Raw genomic sequence first — 27,755 nt, 5'->3', positions numbered from 1 at the left:
CATCTTTCCCCCATCTCTTTGTATTTAGGGAGACGCCATCTTTCCCCCATCTCTTTGTATTTAGGGAGACACCATCTTTCTCCCATCTCTTTGTATTTAGAGAGACACCATCTTTCCCCCATCTCTTTGTATTTAGGGAGACACCGTCTTTCCCCCATCTCTTTGTATTTAGGGAGACGCCATCTTTCCCCCATCTCTTTGTATTTAGGGAGACGCCATCTTTCCCCCATCTCTTTGTATTTAGGGAGACACCATCTTTCCCCCATCTCTTTGTATTTAGGGAGACGCCATCTTTCCCCCATCTCTTTGTATTTAGGGAGACGCCATCTTTCCCCCATCTCTTTGTATTTAGGGAGACACCATCTTTCTCCCATCTCTTTGTATTTAGGGAGACGCCATCTTTCCCCCATCTCTTTGTATTTAGGGAGACGCCATCTTTCCCCCATCTCTTTGTATTTAGGGAGACACCGTCTTTCCCCCATCTCTTTGTATTTAGGGAGACGCCATCTTTCCCCCATCTCTTTGTATTTAGGGAGACGCCATCTTTCCCCCATCTCTTTGTATTTAGGGAGACGCCATCTTTCCCCCATCTCTTTGTATTTAGGGAGACGCCATCTTTCCCCCATCTCTTTGTATTTAGGGAGACGCCATCTTTCCCCCATCTCTTTGTATTTAGGGAGACGCCATCTTTCCCCCATCTCTTTGTATTTAGGGAGACGCCATCTTTCCCCCATCTCTTTGTATTTAGGGAGACGCCATCTTTCCCCCATCTCTTTGTATTTAGGGAGACGCCATCTTTCCCCCATCTCTTTGTATTTAGGGAGACGCCATCTTTCCCCCATCTCTTTGTATTTAGGGAGACGCCATCTTTCCCCCATCTCTTTGTATTTAGGGAGACGCCATCTTTCCCCCATCTCTTTGTATTTAGGGAGACGCCATCTTTCCCCCATCTCTTTGTATTTAGGGAGACACCATCCTTCCCCCATCTCTTTGACGCCATCTTTCCCCCATCTCTTTGTATTTAGGGAGACGCCATCTTTCCCCCATCTATTTGTATTTAGGGAGACGCCATCTTTCCCCCATCTCTTTGTATTTAGGGAGACGCCATCTTTCTCCCATCTCTTTGTATTTAGGGAGACGCCATCTTTCCCCCATCTCTTTGTATTTAGGGAGACACCATCCTTCCCCCATCTCTTTGTATTTAGGGAGACGCCATCTTTCCCCCATCTCTTTGTATTTAGGGAGACACCATCTTTCCCCCATCTCTTTGTATTTAGGGAGACGCCATCTTTCCCCCATCTCTTTGTATTTAGGGAGACGCCATCTTTCCCCCATCTCTTTGTATTTAGGGAGACGCCATCTTTCCCCCATCTCTTTGTATTTAGGGAGACACCATCTTTCCCCCATCTCTTTGTATTTAGGGAGACACCATCTTTCCCCCATCTCTTTGTATTTAGGGAGACGCCATCTTTCCCCCATCTCTTTGTATTTAGGGAGACGCCATCTTTCCCCCATCTCTTTGTATTTAGGGAGACACCATCTTTCCCCCATCTCTTTGTATTTAGGGAGACGCCATCTTTCCCCCATCTCTTTGTATTTAGGGAGACGCCATCTTTCCCCCATCTCTTTGTATTTAGGGAGACGCCATCTTTCTCTCATCTCTTTGTATTTAGAGAGACACCATCTTTCCCCCATCTCTTTGTATTTAGGGAGACGCCATCTTTCCCCCATCTCTTTGTATTTAGGGAGACGCCATCTTTCCCCCATCTCTTTGTATTTAGGGAGACACCATCTTTCCCCCATCTCTTTGTATTTAGGGAGACGCCATCTTTCCCCCATCTCTTTGTATTTAGGGAGACGCCATCTTTCCCCCATCTCTTTGTATTTAGGGAGACACCATCTTTCTCCCATCTCTTTGTATTTAGAGAGACACCATCTTTCCCCCATCTCTTTGTATTTAGGGAGACACCATCTTTCTCCCATCTCTTTGTATTTAGAGAGACACCATCTTTCCCCCATCTCTTTGTATTTAGGGAGACGCCATCTTTCCCCCATCTCTTTGTATTTAGGGAGACGCCATCTTTCCCCCATCTCTTTGTATTTAGGGAGACACCATCTTTCCCCCATCTCTTTGTATTTAGGGAGACGCCATCTTTCCCCCATCTCTTTGTATTTAGGGAGACGCCATCTTTCCCCCATCTCTTTGTATTTAGGGAGACACCATCTTTCTCCCATCTCTTTGTATTTAGAGAGACACCATCTTTCCCCCATCTCTTTGTATTTAGGGAGACACCGTCTTTCCCCCATCTCTTTGTATTTAGGGAGACGCCATCTTTCCCCCATCTCTTTGTATTTAGGGAGACGCCATCTTTCCCCCATCTCTTTGTATTTAGGGAGACGCCATCTTTCCCCCATCTCTTTGTATTTAGGGAGACGCCATCTTTCCCCCATCTCTTTGTATTTAGGGAGACGCCATCTTTCCCCCATCTCTTTGTATTTAGGGAGACGCCATCTTTCCCCCATCTCTTTGTATTTAGGGAGACACCATCTTTCTCCCATCTCTTTGTATTTAGGGAGACGCCATCTTTCCCCCATCTCTTTGTATTTAGGGAGACGCCATCTTTCCCCCATCTCTTTGTATTTAGGGAGACGCCGTCTTTCCCCCATCTCTTTGTATTTAGGGAGACGCCATCTTTCCCCCATCTCTTTGTATTTAGGGAGACGCCATCTTTCCCCCATCTCTTTGTATTTAGGGAGACGCCATCTTTCCCCCATCTCTTTGTATTTAGGGAGACGCCATCTTTCCCCCATCTCTTTGTATTTAGGGAGACGCCATCTTTCCCCCATCTCTTTGTATTTAGGGAGACACCATCTTTCCCCCATCTCTTTGTATTTAGGGAGACGCCATCTTTCCCCCATCTCTTTGTATTTAGGGAGACGCCATCTTTCCCCCATCTCTTTGTATTTAGGGAGACGCCATCTTTCCCCCATCTCTTTGTATTTAGGGAGACGCCATCTCTCCCCCATCTCTTTGTATTTAGGGAGACGCCATCTTTCCCCCATCTCTTTGTATTTAGGGAGACGCCATCTTTCCCCCATCTCTTTGTATTTAGGGAGACGCCATCTTTCCCCCATCTCTTTGTATTTAGGGAGACACCATCTTTCTCCCATCTCTTTGTATTTAGGGAGACGCCATCTTTCCCCCATCTCTTTGTATTTAGGGAGACACCGTCTTTCCCCCATCTCTTTGTATTTAGGGAGACGCCATCTTTCCCCCATCTCTTTGTATTTAGGGAGACGCCATCTTTCCCCCATCTCTTTGTATTTAGGGAGACGCCATCTTTCCCCCATCTCTTTGTATTTAGGGAGACGCCATCTTTCCCCCATCTCTTTGTATTTAGGGAGACGCCATCTTTCCCCCATCTCTTTGTATTTAGGGAGACGCCATCTTTCCCCCATCTCTTTGTATTTAGGGAGACGCCATCTTTCCCCCATCTCTTTGTATTTAGGGAGACGCCATCTTTCCCCCATCTCTTTGTATTTAGGGAGACGCCATCTTTCCCCCATCTCTTTGTATTTAGGGAGACGCCATCTTTCCCCCATCTCTTTGTATTTAGGGAGACGCCATCTTTCCCCCATCTCTTTGTATTTAGGGAGACGCCATCTTTCCCCCATCTCTTTTGTATTTAGGGAGACGCCATCTTTCCCCCATCTCTTTGTATTTAGGGAGACGCCATCTTTCCCCCATCTCTTTGTATTTAGGGAGACACCGTCTTTCCCCCATCTCTTTGTATTTAGGGAGACGCCATCTTTCCCCCATCTCTTTGTATTTAGGGAGACGCCATCTTTCCCCCATCTCTTTGTATTTAGGGAGACACCGTCTTTCTCCCATCTCTTTGTATTTAGGGAGACGCCATCTTTCCCCCATCTCTTTGTATTTAGGGAGACGCCATCTTTCCCCCATCTCTTTGTATTTAGGGAGACACCGTCTTTCCCCCATCTCTTTGTATTTAGGGAGACGCCATCTTTCCCCCATCTCTTTGTATTTAGGGAGACGCCATCTTTCCCCCATCTCTTTGTATTTAGGGAGACACCGTCTTTCTCCCATCTCTTTGTATTTAGGGAGACGCCATCTTTCCCCCATCTCTTTGTATTTAGGGAGACGCCATCTTTCCCCCATCTCTTTGTATTTAGGGAGACGCCATCTTTCCCCCATCTCTTTGTATTTAGGGAGACACCATCTTTCCCCCATCTCTTTGTATTTAGGGAGACACCATCTTTCCTCCATCTCTTTGTATTTAGGGAGACGCCATCTTTCCCCCATCTCTTTGTATTTAGGGAGACGCCATCTTTCCCCCATCTCTTTGTATTTAGGGAGACGCCATCTTTCCCCTCATCTCTACAGTATTTAGCTAAACCGTGTTAGTCAGAGTTTCCCAACTGGCAGCTCATAAAACACTGTAAAAACACCAGCCAATCAGCTCCAAGTTATTTTCATTTTGGAAATATGTTCCAAAGTATTCCCACACATTATGATGAGAGATATGTGATCATATACAGATGTAAGCAAGGTTTGAAATGATTATGTTTTATTCACATATCATATCTGTTTGGACTTATTGTAGTCAATTTGCAGTCTACAAATGATTTGTAATTATGTTCCGACCCCCTGACCATCCGCTCAAGAAAATATCGACCCACTGCTGAATCTAGTTGATGATCCCTAATGTAAAGTATAGTAATGATCAGCTAGGTTAGTTAAATACAGTGTAGTAAGGAGAGAGGAGATTTGTAAAACTCAAATATACTAATTGATAAAAAAAACATTATTTTTTGAAAACATGTTTAAAAAAGATTGTATGAGGGATACAATCTTCCCAGCTCTGCAGATTTTGCTGCGAAGAGACAGAATCATTAGATCATTTGATTTGGTTCTGTCCATTTGTAGCTTGTTTTTGGACACAGGTCCAGGAATGGCTAAAGGATTGCAATATTTACCTGGAGCTAACCTTGCAGATAGCATTACTGGGTGATCTGAAAAGTCATAGTCAATCAATCAATAATAATACTTTTAGCAAACATGTTTATTTTCAATTTACAATCTGTAGAAACAATGAGATTAGAAGGGTTCAGAACTTTAGTCAAACATTACAGAACAGTTGAAAAATATGTTAAGAGATAGATGGGTGGTGTTGAATGAAGCTGAAGGATGGGACTAATAACAACTAACAACAACTAATAACAACAAGATAGCTAATGTAAAGCATACTGTGTCCATAATAAGTATATAGGTTATAGGTTGAGAGCTTTTGTGAAAGAGCACAGTTAGAAAGATATGGCATATAGAAGCAAACTGGATGGACATCATGAAAATGATCGGAGAGGTTGAGGGTAGATGAGGTTAAGGAGTAAAAACAAGCTGGAAGTAGAGGCCTAATCATTGTTGTTCACTAGTTTACTCCAATTAGGGAAGGGGTGGTGGGGTTGGAAAGTAATAAAGGGATATATATTTTTTTAAAGGATATGTGTATTTATATGTATGTATGTGTATGTACACCACCGATCAAAAGTTTGGGGTCACTTAGAAATGTCTTTGTTTTTGAAAGAAAAGCAATTGTAGACATTGTTAATGTTGTAAATGGCTATTGTAGCTGGAAACAGCTGATTTTTTTATGGAATATCTACATAGGCGTACAGAGGCCCATTATCAGCAACCATCAGTCCTGTGTTCCAATGGCACGTTGTGTTTGCTAATCCAAGTTTATCATTTTAAAAGGCTAATTGATCATTAGAAAACCCTTTTGCAATTATGTTAGCACTGCTGAAAACAGTTGTGCTGATTAAAGAAGCAATAAAACTGGCCTTCTTGAGACTAGTTGAGTATCTGGAGCATCAGCAATTGTGGGTTCGATTACAGGCTCAAAATGGCCAGAAACAAATAACTTTATTTTGAAACTCGTCAGTCTATTCTTGTTCTGAGAAATGAAGGCTATTCCATGCGAGAAATTGCCAAGAAACTTAAAATCTTGTACAATGGTGTCTGGATGATTAACTCTCAGGAGAGAGAGGAGATTAGAGGTGTCTGGATGATTAACTCTCAGGAGAGATTAGAGATTAGAGGTGTCTGGATGATTAACTCTCAGGAGAGATTAGAGGTGTCTGGATGATTAACTCTCAGGAGAGATTAGAGGTGTCTGGATGATTAACTCTCAGGAGAGAGATGAGATTAGAGGTGTCTGGATGATTAACTCTCAGGAGAGAGATGAGATTAGAGGTGTCTGGATGATTAACTCTCAGGAGAGATTAGAGGTGTCTGGATGATTAACTCTCAGGAGAGATTAGAGGTGTCTGGATGATTAACTCTCAGGAGAGATTAGAGGTGTCTGGATGATTAACTCTAAGGAGAGATTAGAGGTGTCTGGATGATTAACTCTCAGGAGATTAGAGGTGTCTGGATGATTAACTCTCAGGAGAGAGAGGAGATTAGAGGTGTCTGGATGATTAACTCTCAGGAGAGAGAGGAGATTAGAGGTGTCTGGATGATTAACTCTCAGGAGAGAGAGGAGATTAGAGGTGTCTGGATGATTAACTCTCAGGAGAGATTAGAGGTGTCTGGATGATTAACTCTCAGGAGAGATTAGAGGTGTCTGGATGATTAACTCTCAGGAGAGAGATTAGAGGTGTCTGGATGATTAACTCTCAGGAGAGATTAGAGATGTCTGGATGATTAACTCTCAGGAGATTAGAGGTGTCTGGATGATTAACTCTCAGGAGAGATTAGAGGTGTCTGGATGATTAACTCTCAGGAGATTAGAGGTGTCTGGATTATTAACTATCAGGAGAGAGATGAGATTAGAGGTGTCTGGATGATTAACTCTCAGGAGAGAGAGGAGATTAGAGGTGTCTGGATGATTAACTCTCAGGAGAGATTAGAGGTGTCTGGATGATTAACTCTCAGGAGATTAGAGGTGTCTGGATGATTAACTCTCAGGAGAGAGATGAGATTAGAGGTGTCTGGATGATTAACTCTCAGGAGAGATTAGAGGTGTCTGGATGATTAACTCTCAGGAGAGATTAGAGGTGTCTGGATGATTAACTCTCAGGAGAGATTAGAGATTAGAGGTGTCTGGATGATTAACTCTCAGGAGAGATTAGAGATGTCTGGATGATTAACTCTCAGGAGATTAGAGGTGTCTGGATGATTAACTCTCAGGAGAGATTAGAGGTGTCTGGATGATTAACTCTCAGGAGATTAGAGGTGTCTGGATTATTAACTCTCAGGAGAGAGATGAGATTAGAGGTGTCTGGATGATTAACTCTCAGGAAAGAGAGGAGATTAGAGGTGTCTGGATGATTAACTCTCAGGAGAGATTTGAGGTGTCTGGATGATTAACTCTCAAGAGATTAGAGGTGTCTGGATGATTAACTCTCAGGAGAGAGATGAGATTAGAGGTGTCTGGATGATTAACTCTCAGGAGAGATTAGAGATGTCTGGATTATTAACTCTCAGGAGAGATTAGAGATTAGAGGTGTCTGGATGATTAACTCTCAGGAGAGATTAGAGGTGTCTGGATGATTAACTCTCAGGAGAGATTAGAGGTGTCTGGATGATTAACTCTCAGGAGAAATTAGAGGTGTCTGGATGATTAACTCTCAGGAGATTAGAGGTGTCTGGATGATTAACTCTCAGGAGAGAGAGGAGATTAGAGGTGTCTGGATGATTAACTCTCAGGAGAGATTAGAGGTGTCTGGATGATTAACTCTCAGGAGATTAGAGGTGTCTGGATGATTAACTCTCAGGAGAGAGAGGAGATTAGAGGTGTCTGGATGATTAACTCTCAGGAGAGATTAAAGGTGTCTGGATGATTAACTCTCAGTAGAGATTAGAGGTGTCTGGATGATTAACTCTCAGGAGAGATTAGAGGTGTCTGGATGATTAACTCTCAGGAGAGAGAGGAGATTAGAGGTGTCTGGATGATTAACTCTCAGGAGAGATTAGAGGTGTCTGGATGATTAACTCTCAGGAGAGAGAGGAGATTAGAGGTGTCTGGATGATTAACTCTCAGGAGAGATTAGGGGTGTCTGGATGATTAACTCTCAGGAGATTAGAGGTGTCTGGATGATTAACTCTCAGGAGAGATTAGAGGTGTCTGGATGATTAACTCTCAGGAGAGATTAGAGGTGTCTGGATGATTAACTCTCAGGAGAGAGAGGATATTAGAGGTGTCTGGATGATTAACTCTCAGGAGAGATTAGAGGTGTCTGGATGATTAACTCTCAGGAGAGATTAGAGGTGTCTGGATGATTAACTCTCAGGAGAGAGAGGAGATTAGAGGTGTCTGGATGATTAACTCTCAGGAGAGATTAGAGGTGTCTGGATGATTAACTCTCAGGAGAGATTAGAGGTGTCTGGATGATTAACTCTCAGGAGAGAGAGGAGATTAGAGGTGTCTGGATGATTAACTCCCAGGAGAGATTAGAGGTGTCTGGATGATTAACTCTCAGGAGAGATTAGAGGTGTCTGGATGATTAACTCTCAGGAGATTAGAGGTGTCTGGATGATTAACTCTCAGGAGAGAGAGGAGATTAGAGGTGTCTGGATGATTAACTCTCAGGAGAGATTAGAGGTGTCTGGATGATTAACTCTCAGGAGATTAGAGGTGTCTGGATGATTAACTCTCAAGAGATTAGAGGTGTCTGGATGATTAACTCTCAGGAGAGATTAGAGGTGTCTGGATGATTAACTCTCAAGAGATTAGAGGTGTCTGGATGATTAACTCTCAGGAGAGAGAGGAGATTAGAGGTGTCTGGATGATTAACTCTCAGGAGAGATTAGAGGTGTCTGGATGATTAACTCTCAGGAGAGATTAGATGTGTCTGGATGATTAACTCTCAGGAGAGATTAGAGGTGTCTGGATGATTAACTCTCAGGAGAGATTAGAGATTAGAGGTGTCTGGATGATTAACTCTCAGGAGAGATTAGAGATTAGAGGGGTCTGAATACTTTCTGAATGCACTGTATGTCAGGGTATATCCCCAGGTGTCAGACTGTATGTGGACCCTACAGCTATTATATGTATATCCCTACCCCAGGTATCAGACTGTATCTGAACCCTATATATATATATATGTTTTAAGTGAGAATAAGGATTGGTCTGTAGCCGAAAAAGAAAAAAAATATTTACATGAGCACCACAATGCCTACTCCACCCATGCTCCACCAAGGTTTTCCAGCACACATCTTTGACCAACTACAGTAGCTATGTTTGTTATTGTACTTCAAACTATGTGTAGGCAGGTGGCTTAGGATTCAGACCTTCTCAAACAGCCTGATTCATACTCTTAAAAGGTGCTTCCACAATAATGTCATCTGTAAAGGTACAGAGACCATCATCATCATTACATAGACATACAAGGTAAAGTATTGGATTATTCACATTATTCCATTACACTACCCTCTCAGGCTAGGACCAGGCGGGTGTGATTTAGACAGTGAAATATAGTTTGTCATGTTAATTGTGCTCATGGTGGTGCTTTTAGACATCCTGAACCCACAAATATAGGCCTCTATATAGAGACCCAGTTTTACAGGGGCTGAATTCCCTCCACCATCTGGAAACGATGTGACATATGGTAATGACTTTATAGCTAGGTTGGGGCTAGGTTAAGTTTCAAGTACAGTGAAATGCCTTTATTGCGAGCTCTAAACCCAACAATGCAGTAATCAATATCAATGTAGCACTAAAAATAACAAGGTAGAAGAAAAACACATGAGATATAAAAATAAGAAAAACACGAGAACTAAGAAGCTACATACAGGGACAGTTCCAGGGTCAGTAGCTACTTACAGGGACAGTTCCAGGGTCAGTAGCTATATACAGGGTCAGTTCCAGGGTCAGTAGCTATATACAGGGACAGTTCCAGGGTCAGTAGCTATATACAGGGTCAGTTCCAGGGTCAGTAGCTATATACAGGGTCAGTTCCAGGGTCAGTAGCTACATACAGGGACAGTTCCAGGGTCAGTAGCTATATACAGGGACAGTTCCAGGGTCAGTAGCTATATACAGGGACAGTAGCTATATACAGGGACAGTTCCAGGGTCAGTAGCTATATACAGGGACAGTTCTAGGGTCAGTAGCTATATACAGGGACAGTTCCAGGGTCAGTAGCTACATACAGGGACAGTTCCAGGGTCAGTAGCTATATACAGGGTCAGTTCCAGGGTCAGTAGCTATATACAGGGTCAGTTCCAGGGTCAGTAGCTATATACAGGGACAGTTCCAGGGTCAGTAGCTATATACAGTTCCAGGGTCAGTAGCTATATACAGGGTCAGTTCCAGGGTCAGTAGCTATATACAGGGACAGTTCCAGGGTCAGTAGCTACATACAGGGACAGTTCCAGGGTCAGTAGCTATATACAGGGACAGTTCCAGGGTCAGTAGCTACATACAGGGACAGTTCCAGGGTCAGTAGCTATATACAGGGTCAGTTCCAGGGTCAGTAGCTATATACAGGGACAGTTCCAGGGTCAGTAGCTATATACAGGGACAGTTCCAGGGTCAGTAGCTATATACAGGGACAGTTCCAGGGTCAGTAGCTATATACAGGGTCAGTTCCAGGGTCAGTAGCTATATACAGGGACAGTTCCAGGGTCAGTAGCTACATACAGTTCCAGGGTCAGTAGCTATATACAGGGACAGTTCCAGGGTCAGTAGCTATATACAGGGTCAGTTCCAGGGTCAGTAGCTATATACAGGGTCAGTTCCAGGGTCAGTAGCTATATACAGGGTCAGTTCCAGGGTCAGTAGCTATATACAGGGACAGTTCCAGGGTCAGTAGCTATATACAGGGACAGTTCCAGGGTCAGTAGCTATATACAGGGTCAGTAGCTATATACAGGGTCAGTTCCAGGGTCAGTAGCTATATACCGGGTCAGTTCCAGGGTCAGTAGCTATATACAGGGACAGTTCCAGGGTCAGTAGCTATATACAGGGACAGTTCCAGGGTCAGTAGCTATATACAGGGACAGTTCCAGGGTCAGTAGCTATATACAGGGACAGTTCCAGGGTCAGTAGCTATATACAGGGTCAGTTCCAGGGTCAGTAGCTATATACAGTTCCAGGGTCAGTAGCTATATACAGGGTCAGTTCCAGGGTCAGTAGCTATATACAGGGTCAGTTCCAGGGTCAGTAGCTATATACAGTTCCAGGGTCAGTAGCTATATACAGGGACAGTTCCAGGGTCAGTAGCTATATACAGGGTCAGTTCCAGGGTCAGTAGCTATATACAGGGACAGTTCCAGGGTCAGTAGCTATATACAGGGACAGTTCCAGGGTCAGTAGCTATATACAGGGTCAGTTCCAGGGTCAGTAGCTATATACAGGGACAGTTCCAGGGTCAGTAGCTATATACAGGGTCAGTTCCAGGGTCAGTAGCTATATACAGGGACAGTTCCAGGGTCAGTAGCTATATACAGGGTCAGTTCCAGGGTCAGTAGCTATATACAGTTCCAGGGTCAGTAGCTATATACAGGGTCAGTTCCAGGGTCAGTAGCTATATACAGTTCCAGGGTCAGTAGCTATATACAGTTCCAGGGTCAGTAGCTATATACAGGGTCAGTTCCAGGGTCAGTAGCTATATACAGGGTCAGTTCCAGGGTCAGTAGCTATATACAGGGACAGTTCCAGGGTCAGTAGCTATATACAGTTCCAGGGTCAGTAGCTACATACAGGGTCAGTTCCAGGGTCAGTAGCTATATACAGGGTCAGTTCCAGGGTCAGTAGCTATATACAGTTCCAGGGTCAGTAGCTACATACAGGGTCAGTTCCAGGGTCAGTAGCTATATACAGGGACAGTTCCAGGGTCAGTAGCTATATACAGGGACAGTTCCAGGGTCAGTAGCTACATACAGGGACAGTTCCAGGGTCAGTAGCTACATACAGGGTCAGTTCCAGGGTCAGTAGCTATATACAGGGTCAGTTCCAGGGTCAGTAGCTATATACAGTTCCAGGGTCAGTAGCTACATACAGGGTCAGTTCCAGGGTCAGTAGCTATATACAGGGACAGTTCCAGGGTCAGTAGCTACATACAGGGACAGTTCCAGGGTCAGTAGCTATATACAGGGTCAGTTCCAGGGTCAGTAGCTATATACAGGGACAGTTCCAGGGTCAGTAGCTATATACAGGGACAGTTCCAGGGTCAGTAGCTACATACAGGGACAGTTCCAGGGTCAGTAGCTATATACAGGGACAGTTCCAGGGTCAGTAGCTATATACAGGGTCAGTTCCAGGGTCAGTAGCTATATACAGTTCCAGGGTCAGTAGCTATATACAGTTCCAGGGTCAGTAGCTATATACAGGGTCAGTTCCAGGGTCAGTAGCTATATACAGTTCCAGGGTCAGTAGCTATATACAGTTCCAGGGTCAGTAGCTATATACAGGGTCAGTTCCAGGGTCAGTAGCTATATACAGGGTCAGTTCCAGGGTCAGTAGCTATATACAGGGACAGTTCCAGGGTCAGTAGCTATATACAGTTCCAGGGTCAGTAGCTACATACAGGGTCAGTTCCAGGGTCAGTAGCTATATACAGGGTCAGTTCCAGGGTCAGTAGCTATATACAGTTCCAGGGTCAGTAGCTACATACAGGGTCAGTTCCAGGGTCAGTAGCTATATACAGGGACAGTTCCAGGGTCAGTAGCTATATACAGGGACAGTTCCAGGGTCAGTAGCTACATACAGGGACAGTTCCAGGGTCAGTAGCTACATACAGGGTCAGTTCCAGGGTCAGTAGCTATATACAGGGTCAGTTCCAGGGTCAGTAGCTATATACAGTTCCAGGGTCAGTAGCTACATACAGGGTCAGTTCCAGGGTCAGTAGCTATATACAGGGACAGTTCCAGGGTCAGTAGCTACATACAGGGACAGTTCCAGGGTCAGTAGCTATATACAGGGTCAGTTCCAGGGTCAGTAGCTATATACAGGGACAGTTCCAGGGTCAGTAGCTATATACAGGGACAGTTCCAGGGTCAGTAGCTACATACAGGGACAGTTCCAGGGTCAGTAGCTATATACAGGGACAGTTCCAGGGTCAGTAGCTATATACAGGGTCAGTTCCAGGGTCAGTAGCTATATACAGTTCCAGGGTCAGTAGCTATATACAGTTCCAGGGTCAGTAGCTATATACAGGGTCAGTTCCAGGGTCAGTAGCTATATACAGGGACAGTTCCAGGGTCAGTAGCTATATACAGGGACAGTTCCAGGGTCAGTAGCTATATACAGGGACAGTTCCAGGGTCAGTAGCTATATACAGGGACAGTTCCAGTACCATATTAACAATGTGCAGGGATACTGGAGTGATAGAGGTAGATATGTATAGGGGTAAGTTGACTAGGCATCAGGATATATGATAAACAGAGTAGCAGCAGCGTAAAATAATCACACAATTGCAAAGTTGGGACGGAGCTCTCTGAGCGATAGTCAACGACTATATTCCCATTCCTCCTCTCTCCTAAATACTTTAAAAGAGGGATGATAGCTAGATAGGGGTTGACAGGGAAGCGGTAGGTAGAGATGAGAGGTGGGAGATGTGTTCTCGCTGCCTGCTGGGCTGTTGGCTGGAGGGTAGAGGAGGAGGGAATCAGTGGGAAATAAAATTGAAATGTTGGCGCTGGGTGGAAAGTCATTTTCTTTATGGGTTTGATGGGTCTCATCGCTCTAAAATACACACCATAAAAACTGAACACTGCAGCACATTTCCACATATTAGCTAAGGATGACCCTATTAACTCTCTTTCTATCCATCTCTCACCCCCTTAGAGAGAGAGAGAGAGAGAGAGAGAGAGAGAGAGCATATCATATTTCATTTTTCACTGGATGCTGCAGAATTTCAATTACACTTCATTGGGTTTCCAGCAGCATAGACCGACACAGATATAGCTAGATGACTGTCCTCGCCACACCACCCCCCTCTCTCCTCGTCTCATCCTCTTCCCCCTCTCTCCTCGTCTCATCCTCTTCCCCCTCTCTCCTCGTCTCATCCTCTTCCCCCTCTCTCCTCGTCTCATCCTCTTCCCCCTCTCTCCTCGTCTCATCCTTTTCCCCCTCTCTCCTCGTCTCATCCTCTTCTCCCTCTCTCCTCGTCTCATCCTCTTCCCCCTCTCTCCTCGTCTCATCCTCTTCCCCCTCTCTCCTCGTCTCATCCTCTTCCCCCTCTCTCCTCGTCTCATCCTCTTCCCCCTCTCTCCTCGTCTCATCCTCTTCCCCCTCTCTCCTCGTCTCATCCTCTTCCCCCTCTCTCCTCGTCTCATCCTCTTCCCCATCTCTCCTCGTCTCATCCTCTTCCCCCTCTCTCCTCGTCTCATCCTCTTCCCCCTCTCTCCTCGTCTCATCCTCTTCCCCCTCTCTCCTCGTCTCATCCTCTTCCCCCTCTCTCCTCGTCTCATCCTCTTCCCCCTCTCTTCTACCCACACAGCCATGGAGCCAGAATGATGTAGTTGGGACATATGAGCAATGGTCCTCCCTGTCTGGAACTTGGGGGATTGGTGATGGTCTTTTTATTTTTATTTTGTATTTATTTTTTGCTCATGAAACAGGCTAGATCTCAGGTTAGTGACCTGTTACCATCTTATGGTATTGGGTTCATACTGTGCTGAACATTATGGACAGAGAAGAGACAGCTAGACAGGTTATATATGTGACACCATATTTAGAGTCAATTAAATCTGATGGTGTGGCAGAGAGGGGTCACGGGATGGATTCAGTACAGAGGTCACTGTGACTATGAACGGAAATAGGGCTGCTTTAATATCAAGGCCAGGAAATAGGGCTTCTTTAATATCAAGGCCAGGAAATAGGGCTTCTTTAATATCAAAGCCAGGAAATAGGGCTTCTTTAATATCAAGGCCAGGAAATAGGGCTTCTTTAATAGCAAGGCCAGGAAATAGGGCTTCTTTAATATCAAGGCCAGGAAATAGGGCTTCTTTAATATCAAAGCCAGGAAATAGGGCTTCTTTAATATCAAGGCCAGGAAATAGGGCTTCTTTAATATCAAGGCCAGGAAATAGGGCTTCTTTAATATCAAGGCCAGGAAATAGGGCTTCTTTAATATCAAGGCCAGGAAATAGGGCTTCTTTAATATCAATGCCAGGAAATAGGGCTTCTTTAATAGCAAGGCCAGGAAATAGGGTTTCTTTAATATCAAGGCCAGGAAATAGGGCTTCTTTAATATCAATGCCAGGAAATAGGGCTTCTTTAATATCAAGGCCAGGAAATAGGGCTTCTTTAATATCAAGGCCAGGCTCTATCTTCTCTTCTATTGGAATGGCTGTAGACTAGACCTATGGATTGTTTCCTTTAGTTGGGACTTGGAAGTCAGAGAGTACTTCTGCCTAATGTGTGCCGAGGTCATCTCTTCTCAGTAAAGTTGTTTTGATCTAAAAATACCAGTCTGCTGTTGGAATAGCTGGTCTGGGACTAGGAGAGACTAGCCGACCACTCCATGCTCAGTGTGTGGTGAGGTAATTCCTTAGTAAAGTTGTCTTGATCTGAAGGTAACGTACCATGAAGTCGATCTTACAGGCCAACTCCTTGTGATTGTCTTGGAACGTTAACAACAGTAGTTCTCCATAGTCGGACTATTCCAGAAGCTACAGTTAAATGTTTATACTAAGACCAAGTTGTATTTGCAATTTTCCTATTTTTTCCCTACAGGCATGTTTTGTATAGATGAGAGTAAAGATGACGTCGTTGGAGAAAGGCGTCGTCTTACGACTTCCAACTCAACTTTGCTATGTAGTGACTTTTATTGTGTTTTCCTTTACTTTTATTGTACACAAAGTTCCTACTATTATCACATTACTATGATCACATGACAGTCACAAGACTGCCAAGCACTTCTGGACATCAGATTGACAGTTACTAACCTTGATTTTCCCTGCCGTCTACATTCCTTCACAAGCCAACACCACTCTGGCACTCAATGAACTGTATGGAGCCACAAACAAACAAGAAACCGCTCACCCAGAGGCAGCGTTTCTGGTGGGCGGAGATTTTAACGAAGGGAGACTTAAAACCGTCCTACCTCACCTCTACCAACACGTCTCCTGCACCGCTAGGGATGCAAAAACTCTAGACCACTTTTATTCTACCCACAGAAACACATAAAAGGCCATCCCACGTCCTCCCTTCGGTAAATCTGACCACGACTCTATCATCCTGCTTTCTGTTTACAAACAAAAGCTCAAACAGGAAGTACCAGTGATGCGCTCAATAAGGAAGTGGTCGGACGAAGCAGACGCGAGGCTACAAGACTGTTTTGCTAGTACAGACTGGGATATCCGCGCTGGGCTGAAGGCTAGAGCTACCGCTTACAATGAACGGGACACGGACGCATACAAGAAATCCTGCTACGACCTCCGACGAGACATCAAACATGCGAAAGGAAAACATAGAGGAGGAAGGTGGAATCCTATTACACCGGTTACGACGCTCGTTGTATGAGGCAGGACTTGCAGACAATAACAGATTACAAAGGGAAATCCAGCCATGAGCTTCCTAGCGATGCAGAACTCCCAAATTAGCTAAATGGCTTTTATGCTCGCTTCGAGGAATATAACACTGTGCCTTGTGTGAAAGCCCCTGCTTTTCCGGATGGCTGTCTGATCTCGCTCTCTGCGGCCAATGTGAGCAAAACGTTTAAACAGGTTAACAATCACAAAGCCGCCGGGCCAGACGGAATACCAGGGCACGTTCTCAAAGCATGCGCAGACCAGCTGGCAGGTGTCTTCACAGACCAGTTGGCAGGTGTCTTCACAGACCAGCTGGCAGGTGTCTTCACAGACCAGCTGGCAGGTGTCTTCACAGACCAGCTGGCAGGTGTCTTCACAGACCAGCTGGCAGGTGTCTTCACAGACCAGTTGGCAGGTGTCTTCACAGACCAGTTGGCAGGTATCTTCACAGACCAGCTGGCAGGTGTCTTCACAGACATTTCCAATCTCTCCTTGTCCCAGTCTGTTATCCCTACATGTTTCAAGCTGACCACCATTGTCCCTGTTCCCAAGTTAACCTGCCTAAATGACTATCGCCCTGTAGCACTCAATTTATCCAATTCGCATACCGCCCCAACAGATCCACAGATGACGCAATCTCAATTGTGCTTCACAAAAAAAAATTCCTTTATAATTATGGGATATTGTGCGTAGATTGCAATATATATACAGTGAGGGAAAAAAGTATTTGATGCCCTGCTGATTTTGTACGTTTGCCCACTGACAAAGACATGATCAGTCTATACTTTTAATGGTAGGATTATTTGAAAAGTGAGAGACAGAATAACAAAACAAAAAAAAATCCAGAAAAACGCATGTCAAAAATGTTATAAATTAATTTGCATTTTAATGAGGGAAATAAGTATTTGACCCCTCTGCAAAACATGACTTAGTACTTGGTGGCAAAACCCTTGTTGGCAATCACAGAGGTCAGACATTTCTTGTAGTTGGCCACCAGGTTTGCACACATCTCAGGAGGGATTTTGTTCCACTCCTCTTTGCAGATCATCTCCAAGTCATTAAGGTTTCGAGGATGACGTTTGGCAACTCGAACCTTCAGCTTCCTCCACAGATTTTCTATGGGATTAAGGTCTGGAGACTGGCTAGGCCACTCCGGGACCTTAATGGGATTCTTCTTGAGACACTCCTTTGTTGCCTTGGCCGTGTGTTTTGGGTATTGTCATGCTGGAATACCCATCCACGACACATTTTCAATGCCCTGGCTGAGGGAAGGATGTTCTCACCCAAGATTTGACGGTACATGGCCCTGTCCATCGTCCCTTTGATGCGGTGAAGTTGTCCTGTCCCCTTAGCAGAAAAATACCCCCAAAGCATAATGTTTCCACCTCCATGTTTGACGGTGGGAATGGTGTTCTTGGGGTCATAGGCAGCATTCCTCCTCCTCCAAACACTGCGAGTTGAGTTGATGCCAAAGAGCTCAATTTTGTTCTCATCTGACCACAACACTTTCAATCAGTTTTCCTCTGAATCATTCAGATGTTCATTGGCAAACTTCAGACGGCCCTGTATATGTGCTTTCTTGAGCAGGGGGACCTTGCGGGCGGTGCAGGATTTCAGTCCTTCACGGCATAGTGTGTTACCAATTGTTTTCTTGGTGACTATGGTCCCAGCTGCCTTGAGATCATTGACAAGATCCTCCCGTGTAGTTCTGGGCTGATTCCTCACCGTTCTCATGATCATTGCAACTCCACGAGGTGAGATCTTGCATGGAGCCCCAGGCCGAGGGAGACTGAGAGTTATTTAGTGTTTCTTCCATTTGCGAATAATCGCACCAACTGTTGTCACCTTCTCACCAAGCTGCTTGGCGATGGTCTTGTAGCCCATTCCAGCCTTGTGTAGGTCTACAATCTTGTCCCTGACATCCTTGGAGAACTCTTTGGTCTTGGCCATGGTGGAGAGTTTGGAATCTGATTGATTAATTGCTTCTGTGGACAGGTGTCTTTTATACAGGTAACAAGCTGAGATTAGGAGCACTCCCTTTAAGAGTGTGCTCCTAATCTCAGCTCGTTACCTGTATAAAAGATACCTGGGAGCCAGAAATCTTTCTGATTGAGAGGGGGTCAAATACTTATTTCCCTCATTAAAATGCAAATCAATTTGTAACATTTTTGACGTTCGTTTTTCTGGATTTTTGTTGTTGTTATTCTGTCTCTCACTGTTCAAATAAACCTACCATTAAAATTATAGACTGATCATTTCTTTGTCAGTGGGCAAACGTACAAAATCAGCAGGGGATCAAATACTTTTTTCCCCCACTGTGTGTATATATATATATATTTATTTATTTTTATAAAAAATAAAGGGGTCTGAATACTTTCCGATGACACTGTATAATCGGCCATCTGATTACAATATAGAGCAAGACGTGCCGCTCTGTTCTGGGCCAGCTGCAGCTTAACTAGGTCTTTCCTTGCAGCACTCTACCACACGACTAGACAATAATCAAGATAAGACAAAACTAGAGCCAATGTCACATTAAAGCCATAACGAATGACCTGAGTAGACTGGATAGAAATCAGGGGAGGAGGCCAGCTACATAGACTAAACAAAAATGTTGTGGTTTTTATTTGTAAACATAGTTACAAATAGTTCACTGTATCAGTCGCTACCCGTAGGCTATAGTCAGTATGTTTAAAATTACTTATGTTACAACCTGCAAGAGGTTTTACTGTAAGCTCATAGGTCTGCTGTTAGAACCAGTAAAGGCCGCTTTACCACTCTTGGGTAGCGGAATGACTTTGGCTTCCCTCCAGGCCTGAGGACAAAGACTTTCCTCTAGGCTCAGATTAAAGATATGACAGATAGGAGTGGCTATATAGTCAGCTACCATCCTCAGTAGCTTTCCATCTAAGTTGTCAATGCCAGGAGGTTTGTCATTATTGATCGATAACAGTACTTATTCCACCCCTCCCACAAAAAAAAATTAAATTAAATAAATACAAATAAATGAATAAAAAATAAACTTGCTTGCTTTTCTTTCATAAAAAAAAATAATATATTTTTATGCATGAATATCATGGCTCACTGTTCGTTGTTGGCATTTCCTGCCTAAGTTTGCCAGCTTTGCCAACGAAGTAATCATTAAATTAATTGGCAACATCAAATGGTTTTGTGATGAATAAGTCATCTGATTAGATGAAAGATGGAGTTGAATTTGTCTTTCTGCCCATAATTTCGTTTAAAGTGCTCCAAAGTATTTTTTTTATTTTTATAATTCTTTATATCATTGATCTTAGCTTCATAATACAGTTTCTTCTTCTTTTTGTTGAGTTTGGTCATATCATTTCTCAATTTGCAGTAAGTCAGCCAGTCAGATGTGCAGCCAGACTTACTAGCCACTCCTTTTACCCCCCCTCAGCCCCCCCCCCCCCCCCCCTCAGCCCCCAGCTGTGCCCTGAACAATCTACTGTAGAGATAGCCTGCAGAGCTCTATCATACTATCCAGGTCTGTGCCCAAACAGTTTGAGCTTCTACTTCAAAAAATCCACCTTTCCAGAAATAAGTCTCTCACTGTTGCCGCATGCTACAGACCCCCCTCAGCCCCCAGCTGTGCCCTGAACACCCTATGTGAATTGATTGCCCCCCAGCTATCCTCAGAGTTCGTACTGCTTGGTGACCTAAACTGGGATATGCTTAACACCCCTGCCGTCCTACAATCTAAACTAGATGCCCTCAATCTAACACAAATTATCAAGGAACCTACCAGGTACAACCCTAAATCCGTTAACATGGGCACCCTCATAGATATCATCCTGACTAATTTACCCTCTAAATACACCTCCGCTGTCTTCAACCAGGATCTCAGCGATCACTGCCTCATTGCCTGCGTCCGTAGTGGGTACGTCCGTAAAGACCACCCCTCATCACTGTCAAACGCTCCCTAAAACACTTTAATTCCGTCAGTAGAGGATGCCTGGTTGTTCTTTAAAAGTGCTTTCCTCTCCATCTTAAATAAGCATGCCCCATTCAAAAAATTCAGAACTAAGAACAGATATAGCCCCTGGTTCTCCTCAGACTTGACTGCCCTTAACCAGCACAAAAACATTATGTGGCGTACGGCATTAGCATCGAACAGCCCCCGCGATATGCAACTTTTCAGGGAAGTCAGGAACCAATATACACAATCAGTTAGGAAAGCAAAGGCTAACTTTTTCAAACAGAAATTTGCATCCTGTTGCACTAACTCCAAAAAGTTTTGGGACACTGTAAAGTCCATGGAGAATAAGAGCACCTCCTCCCAGCTGCCCACTGCACTGAGGCTAGGAAACACTGTCACTACCGATAAATCTATGATAATCGAAATTTCAACAAGCATTTTGTTACGGCTGGCTATGCTTTCCACCTGGCTACCACTACCCCGGCCACCAGCTCTGCACCCTCCGCTGCAACTTGCCCTTCAATCGAACACTGCTTGCACCCGCCTGCCCGACTAGAATCACTACTCTCTGGCGGGTCTGACTTAGAATATGTGGACAACTACAAATACCTAGATGTTTGGTTAGACTGTAAACTCTCCTTCCAGACTCACATTAAGCATCTCCAATCCAAAGTTAAATCTAGAATCGGCTTCCTATTTCACAACAAAGCCTCCTTCACTCATGCTGCCAAACATGCCCTCGTAAAACTGACTATCCTACCGATCCTTGACTTCGGTGATGTCATTTACAAAATAGCTTCCAACACTCTACTCAGCAAATTGGATGTAGTCTATCACAGTGCCATCCGTTTTGTCACCAAAGCCCCATACACTACCCACCACTGTGACATGTACCCTCTCGTTGGTTGGCCCTCACTACGTATTCGTTGCCAAACCCACTGGCTCCAGGTAATCTATAAATCACTTCTAGGCAAATCCCCGCCTTATCTTAGCTCATTGGTCACCATAGCAACACCCACCCATAGTATGCGCTCCAGCAGGTATATCTCACTGGTCATCCCCAAAGCCAACACCTCCTTTGGTCACCATTCCTTCCAGTTCTCTGCTGTAAATGACTGGAACTAACTGCAAAAATCTCTGAAGCTGGAGACACTTATCTCCCTCACTAACTTTAAGCATCAGTTGTCAGAGCAGCTTACCGATCACTGCACCTTTACACAGCCCATCTGTAATTAGCCCACCCAACTACCTCATCCCCATATTGTTATTTATTTTGCTCATTTGCACCCCAGTATCTCTATTTGCACATCATCTTCTGCACATCTATCACTCCAGTGTTAATACTAAATTGTAATTATTTTGCACTATGGCCTATCTATTGCCTTACCTCCATAACTTACTACATTTGCACACACTGTATATATATTTTCTGTTGTATTTATGACTTTATGTTTTGTTTTACCCCATATGTAACTCTGTGTTGTTGTTTTTATCACACTGCTTTGCTTTATCTTGGCCAGGTCGCAGTTGTAAATGAGAACTTGTTCTCAACTGGCTTTCCTGGTTAAATAAAGGTGAAAAAATTAATAAAAATAATATCTTTCAACCATACATTTTTCCAATTCCTCATCAATCCATGGAGCCTTAACCATTTTTAACACTCCGTTTCTTAACAGGTGCATGTTTAACAATAATTGGAATAAGCAATTTCATAAATTCATCAAGTGCAGCGTCTGGATGCTCCTTATTAATCACAACAGACCAACAAATATGTTTAACATCATCCACACACGAGTCACAGCAAAATCTTTTGTATGATCTCTTATACACTATTTTAGGTCCAGTTGTTGGAACTTTGGCTTTCCTGGATATAGCCACTATGTTGTGGTCCTCTGTAGCTCAGCTGGTAGAGCACGGCGCTTGTAACGCCAAGGTAGTGGGTTCGATCCCCGGGTCCACCCATACACAAAAAAAATAAATGTATGCATGCATGACTGTAAGTCGCTTTGGATAAAAGCGTCTGCTAAATGGCATATTATTATATTTATTTATTATTATTGTGATCACTGCATCCAATGGGTACGGATACAGCTTTAGAACAAAGTTCTACAGTATTATTATTATTATTATTATTATTATTATTATTATTATTATTATTCAATTTTTGTATTTATTTAACCTTTATTTAACTAGGCAAGTCAGTTAAGAACAAACCCGGACGACGCTGGGCCAATTATACGCCGCCCTATGGGACTCCCAATCACGGCCGGTTGTGATACAGCCTGGAATCGAACCCTGGTCTGTAGTGACGTCTCTAGCACTGAGATGCAGTGCCTTAGACCGCTGCGCCACTCGGGAGCATTAATATTAATAATGTGATCGATACATGTGGATGATCTTGTTTAATAACCTGAACCAGATTACAGGCACTGGTTACAGTGAGAAGCTTCCTCCTTGAGCTGACAGCTTGATGAAAACCAGTCAATATTCAGATCCCCAAGAAAGTAGACCTCTCTGTTTACATCCCATACACTATCAAGCATTTCACACATATTATTTAGATACCGACTGTTAGCACTTGGTGGCCTATAGCAAAACCCCAAAAGAAAAGGCTTTAGATGTGCCAAGTGAACCTGCAACCACAACACTTCAATAACACTTGACATAAGATCTTATTTAAGCATTACAGGGATATGGCTCTGAATATATACAGCAACACCTCCCCCATAAGCATTCCTGTCTCTTCTGTAGATGTTACATCCTTGTATTGCTACTGCTGTATCATCAAATGAATTATCTAAGTGAGTCTCAGAAATGGCTAATATATGAATGTTATCTGATGATAGTAAGTTATTGATTTCATGAACCTTATTTCTAAGGCTACATATATTAATATGAGCTATTGTCAGCCCTTTCCTGGGTAGCTTATCAGAGATGGACCTAATATGGAAAAGAGCAAACAAAGGAAGAGAAAAAAATATACATTCAGCAGTCCATTAATCAGCTGGTGTGCACTCACTCTGCACACACACACACACACACACACACACACACACACACACACACACACACACACACACACACACACACACACACACACACACACACACACACACACACACACACACACACACACACACACACACACACACACACACACACACACACACACACGCACCGGTTCGGAGATGTTATCAGTGTGTCCCCGCAGTGGGTTCTCTATTGATCACAAACCTCCCAGTTTGCCTTGTGCTGTAATTACCACTCATTAAAACGTAACCTGAGCAGCACTTCCCTCCTCCCCCAGGTTATTCCTCTCCTCTCCTCCTCCCCCAGGTTATTCCTCTCCTCTCCTCTCCTCCTCCCCCAGGTTATTCCTCTCCTCTCCTCTCCTCCTCCCCCAGGTTATTCCTCTCCTCTCCTCTCCTCCTCCCCCAGGTTATTCCTCTCCTCTCCTCTCCTCCTCCCTGCCTGGTCTGATCCCTCTCTCCTCTCCTCTCCTCTCCTCCTCCCTCCCTGGTCTGATCCCTCTCTCCTCTCCTCCTCCTCCCTCCCTGGTCTGATCCCTCTCTCCTCTCCTCTCCTCTCCTCCTCCCTGCCTGGTCTGATCCCTCTCTCCTCTCCTCCTCCTCCCTCCCTGGTCTGATCCCTCTCTCCTCTCCTCTCCTCCTCCCTCCCTGGTCTGATCCCTCTCTCCTCTCCTCTCCTCCTCCCTGCCTGGTCTGATCCCTCTCTCCTCTCCTCCTCCTCCCTCCCTGGTCTGATCCCTCTCTCCTCTCCTCTCCTCCTCACTACCTGGTCTGATCCCTCTCTCCTCTCCTCTCCTCTCCTCTCCTCCTCCCTGCCTGGTCTGATCCCTCTCTCCTCTCCTCTCCTTCTCCCTACCTGGTCTGATCCCTCTCTCCTCTCCTCCTCCTCCCTCCCTGGTCTGATCCCTCTCTCCTCTCCTCTCCTCCTCCCTGCCTGGTCTGATCCCTCTCTCCTCTCCTCTCCTCCTCACTACCTGGTCTGATCCCTCTCTCCTTTCCTCTCCTCCTCACTACCTGGTCTGATCCCTCTCTCCTCTCCTCTCCTCCTCCCTCCCTGGTCTGATCCCTCTCTCCTCTCCTCTCCTCCACCCTGCCTGGTCTGATCCCTCTCTCCTCTCCTCTCCTCCTCGCTACCTGGTCTGATCCCTCTCTCCTCTCCTCCTCACTACCTGGTCTGATCCCTCTCTCCTCCCTCCCTCCCTGCCTGGTCTGATCCCTCTCTCCTCTCCTCTCCTCTCCTCCACCCTGCCTGGTCTGATCCAACTCTCCTCTCCTCTCCTCCTCGCTACCTGGTCTGATCCCTCTCTCCTCTCCTCCTCACTACCTGGTCTGATCCCTCTCTCCTCCCTCCCTCCCTGCCTGGTCTGATCCCTCTCTCCTCTCCTCTCCTCTCCTCCACCCTGCCTGGTCTGATCCAACTCTCCTCTCCTCTCCTCTCCTCCTCGCTACCTGGTCTGATCCCTCTCTCCTCTCCTCCTCACTACCTGGTCTGATCCCTCTCTCCTCCCTCCCTCCCTGCCTGGTCTGATCCCTCTCTCCTCTCCTCTCCTCCACCCTGCCTGGTCTGATCCCTCTCTCCTCTCCTCTCCTCTCCTCCACCCTGCCTGGTCTGATCCCTCTCTCCTCTCCTCTCCTCTCCTCCACCCTGCCTGGTCTGATCCAACTCTCCTCTCCTCCTCCCTACCTGGGATGATTCCTATACTCTTCTCTCCTTCCTTGCTTGATCCATATCTCCTCCCTCCCTTGCCCTGAACCCTCTCTCCTCATCCTCTCCGCTCCTCCTCTCTTCCTGCATGTCTTGACTTTGTGGCCTCTGTGTGTTTTGTTTCCAGTGGCAGATGAAAGCAACGTGGGATCACTAGCAGGCCACAAGTCAGGTGAGGAACGCTCCAGCTCTCCCTGTAGATTAGGAGACGTCACACACAATGCTATGCTGATGGAGGCCTTCCGTAGAGAGCCTGGCCCTTGAAGACCCTTGAGGGCCCCAGCTAGGTGCTCTGATGGATGGGGCACAGCTGGTCCTGGAGAGGCCCTGCATGCTGACTGACAGGAGGACCTCAGACACTGGCAGACAGGAAGTCTAGAGCATCCCAAATAGTAGAGTAGTACTGTGTCGTACTCTGTAGTACTCTGTAGTAGTGTGTAGTAGTGTGTAGTAGTGTGTAGTAGTGTGTGTGTGTAGTATTGTGTAGTTGTGTGTGTGTGTGTGTGTGTGTGTGTGTGTGTGTGTGTAGTACTATGTTGTAGTGTGTAGCGGAGTCTGACTCGAGTCACAAATTTGATGACTTGAGACTCGACTTGATATAAATTAAAATAACTTGACACTTTACTTGGAGCCTCAATACTCAGGACTCGATTTTGACTTGAGACTGATGACTTGGAATGATCTGGCCAGGTTGTAATGTTTTGTCTCATTTTGTGGCACAGAGTCTCCATGGATTACTCTCCATGCAGCCAGAGACAGTAGCCGCAAGACTTGTGACTTGACTTTCTCTTAGAATGCACGACATGGACTTGACTGAAGACTTGTGACTTGACTTTCTCTTAGAATACACGACATGGCTCAAGACTCGATCTGTTCTACTTGGGACTCGACTTGAGACTTGCTTGTGTCTACACAATACTACACACAAAACACTACTACATACTAACCACTACTACACACTACTACACATTACTACACACACTACTACACACCAAAGGTCACCAAGTCACTTTTATTGGAGTCACCAGCAAGTATGTCACAAGATCCAAGTCTCAAGTGGAGTCCCAGAAAATGTCACTTACCATAATGCTAACAAAATGCTAACAAGTACTAAGGAATCCCCATAGCGGATGCTAGGTAAATGCTAAAGATGTACATGCAAACATTTACTACTAGGACAGACAACCCAGCTCATAAAGTTATGCAAGTATCTCAAAATGCAGTTTGCAGCGTGCACAAAACAAATATTGCACAGCAGGGATCTTAATCCAGGAGGGGATTGTCTCTGTTGCTGTTAGCAAGAAGCTTGATCTTGTAAGCTAACGTTAGCCACTTAGCTAACCCAAAACCCAGCTGGAGATAATTTATTTGGCAAATTTTATATATATGCTACATGACCAAAAGTATGTGGACACCTGCTCGTCGAACATCTCATTCCAAAATCAAGGGCATTAATATGGAGTTGGTCCCCCCTTTGCTGCTATAACAGCCTCCACTCTTCTGGGAAGGCTTTCCACTAGATGTTGGAACATTGCTGAGGGGACTTGCTTCCATTCAGCCACAAGCATTAGTGAGGTCGGGCACTGAAGTTGGCCGATTAGGCCTGGCTCGCAGTCAGCGTTCCAATTCATTCCAAAGGTGTTCGATGTGGTTGAGGTCAGGATTTCTTCCACACCGATCTCGACAAACCATTTCTGCATGGACCTCGCTTTGTGCACGGGGGCATTGTCATGCTGAAACAGGAAATGGCCTTCCCCAAACTGTTGCCACAAAGTTGGAAGCACAAAATCATCTAGAATGTCATTGTATTCTGTAGCGTTAAGATTTCCCTTCACTGGAACTAAGGGGCCTAGCCCGAACCATGAAAAACAGCCCCAGACCATTATTCGTCCTCCAGCAAACTTGACTGTTGACACTATACATTCGGGAAAGTAGCGTTCTCCTGGCATCCGCCAAACCCAGATTCATCCGTCGGACTGCCAGATGGTGAAGCGTGATTCATCACTCCAGAGAACGTGTTTCCACTGCTCCAGAGTCCAATGGCGGCGAGCTTTACACCACTCCAGCTGATGCTTGGCATTGCGCATGGTGATCTTAGGCTTGTGTGCGGCTGCTCGGCCATGGAAACCCATTTCATGAATCTCCCGACGAACAGTTCTTGTGTTGACGTTGCTTCCAGAGGCAGTTTGGAAGTCGGTTAAGTGTTGCATTTGAGGACAGACAATTGTTACGCGCTACGCGCTTCAGCACTCAGCAGGTCCCGTTCTGTGAGCTTGTGTGGCCTACCACTTCGCGGCTGAGCCGTTGTTGCTCCTAGACGTTTCCACTTCATAATAACAGCACTTGCAGTTGACCGGGGCAGCTCTAGCAGGGCAGAAATGTGATGAACTGACTTGTTGGAAAGGTGGCATCCTATGACGGTGCCACGTTGAATGTCACTGAGCTCTTCAGTAAGGCCATTCTACTGCCAATGTTCGTCTATGGAGATTGCATGGCTGTGTGCTCAATTTTATACACCTGTCAGCAACGGATGTGGCTGAAATAGCTGAATCCACTAATTTGAAGGGGTGTCCACATACT

General features: G+C 45.1%; 1 protein-coding gene across 1 annotated transcript in view; it reads left to right on the top strand.

Moving 5' to 3' along the window:
* Positions 1-25,439, top strand: part of LOC311143876 (uncharacterized protein) — a gene marked incomplete at both ends in the record, with an annotated part of 53,128 nt that extends 27,689 nt beyond the window's left edge. The window contains one exon of the mRNA XM_084179747.1: positions 25,303-25,439. Coding sequence (XP_084035873.1) covers positions 25,303-25,439 — 137 coding nt within the window. The remainder of the gene's footprint in view (positions 1-25,302) is intronic.
* Positions 25,440-27,755: the final 2,316 nt, after the last annotated feature.

This window comes from Coregonus lavaretus (assembly GCF_964263955.1).
Source record: "Coregonus lavaretus genome assembly, chromosome: 16".
Classification (NCBI taxonomy): Eukaryota; Metazoa; Chordata; class Actinopteri; order Salmoniformes; family Salmonidae; genus Coregonus; species Coregonus lavaretus.
The sequence above is the reverse complement of the archived record's forward strand: the minus strand, read 5'-3'. Positions and strand labels throughout refer to the sequence as shown.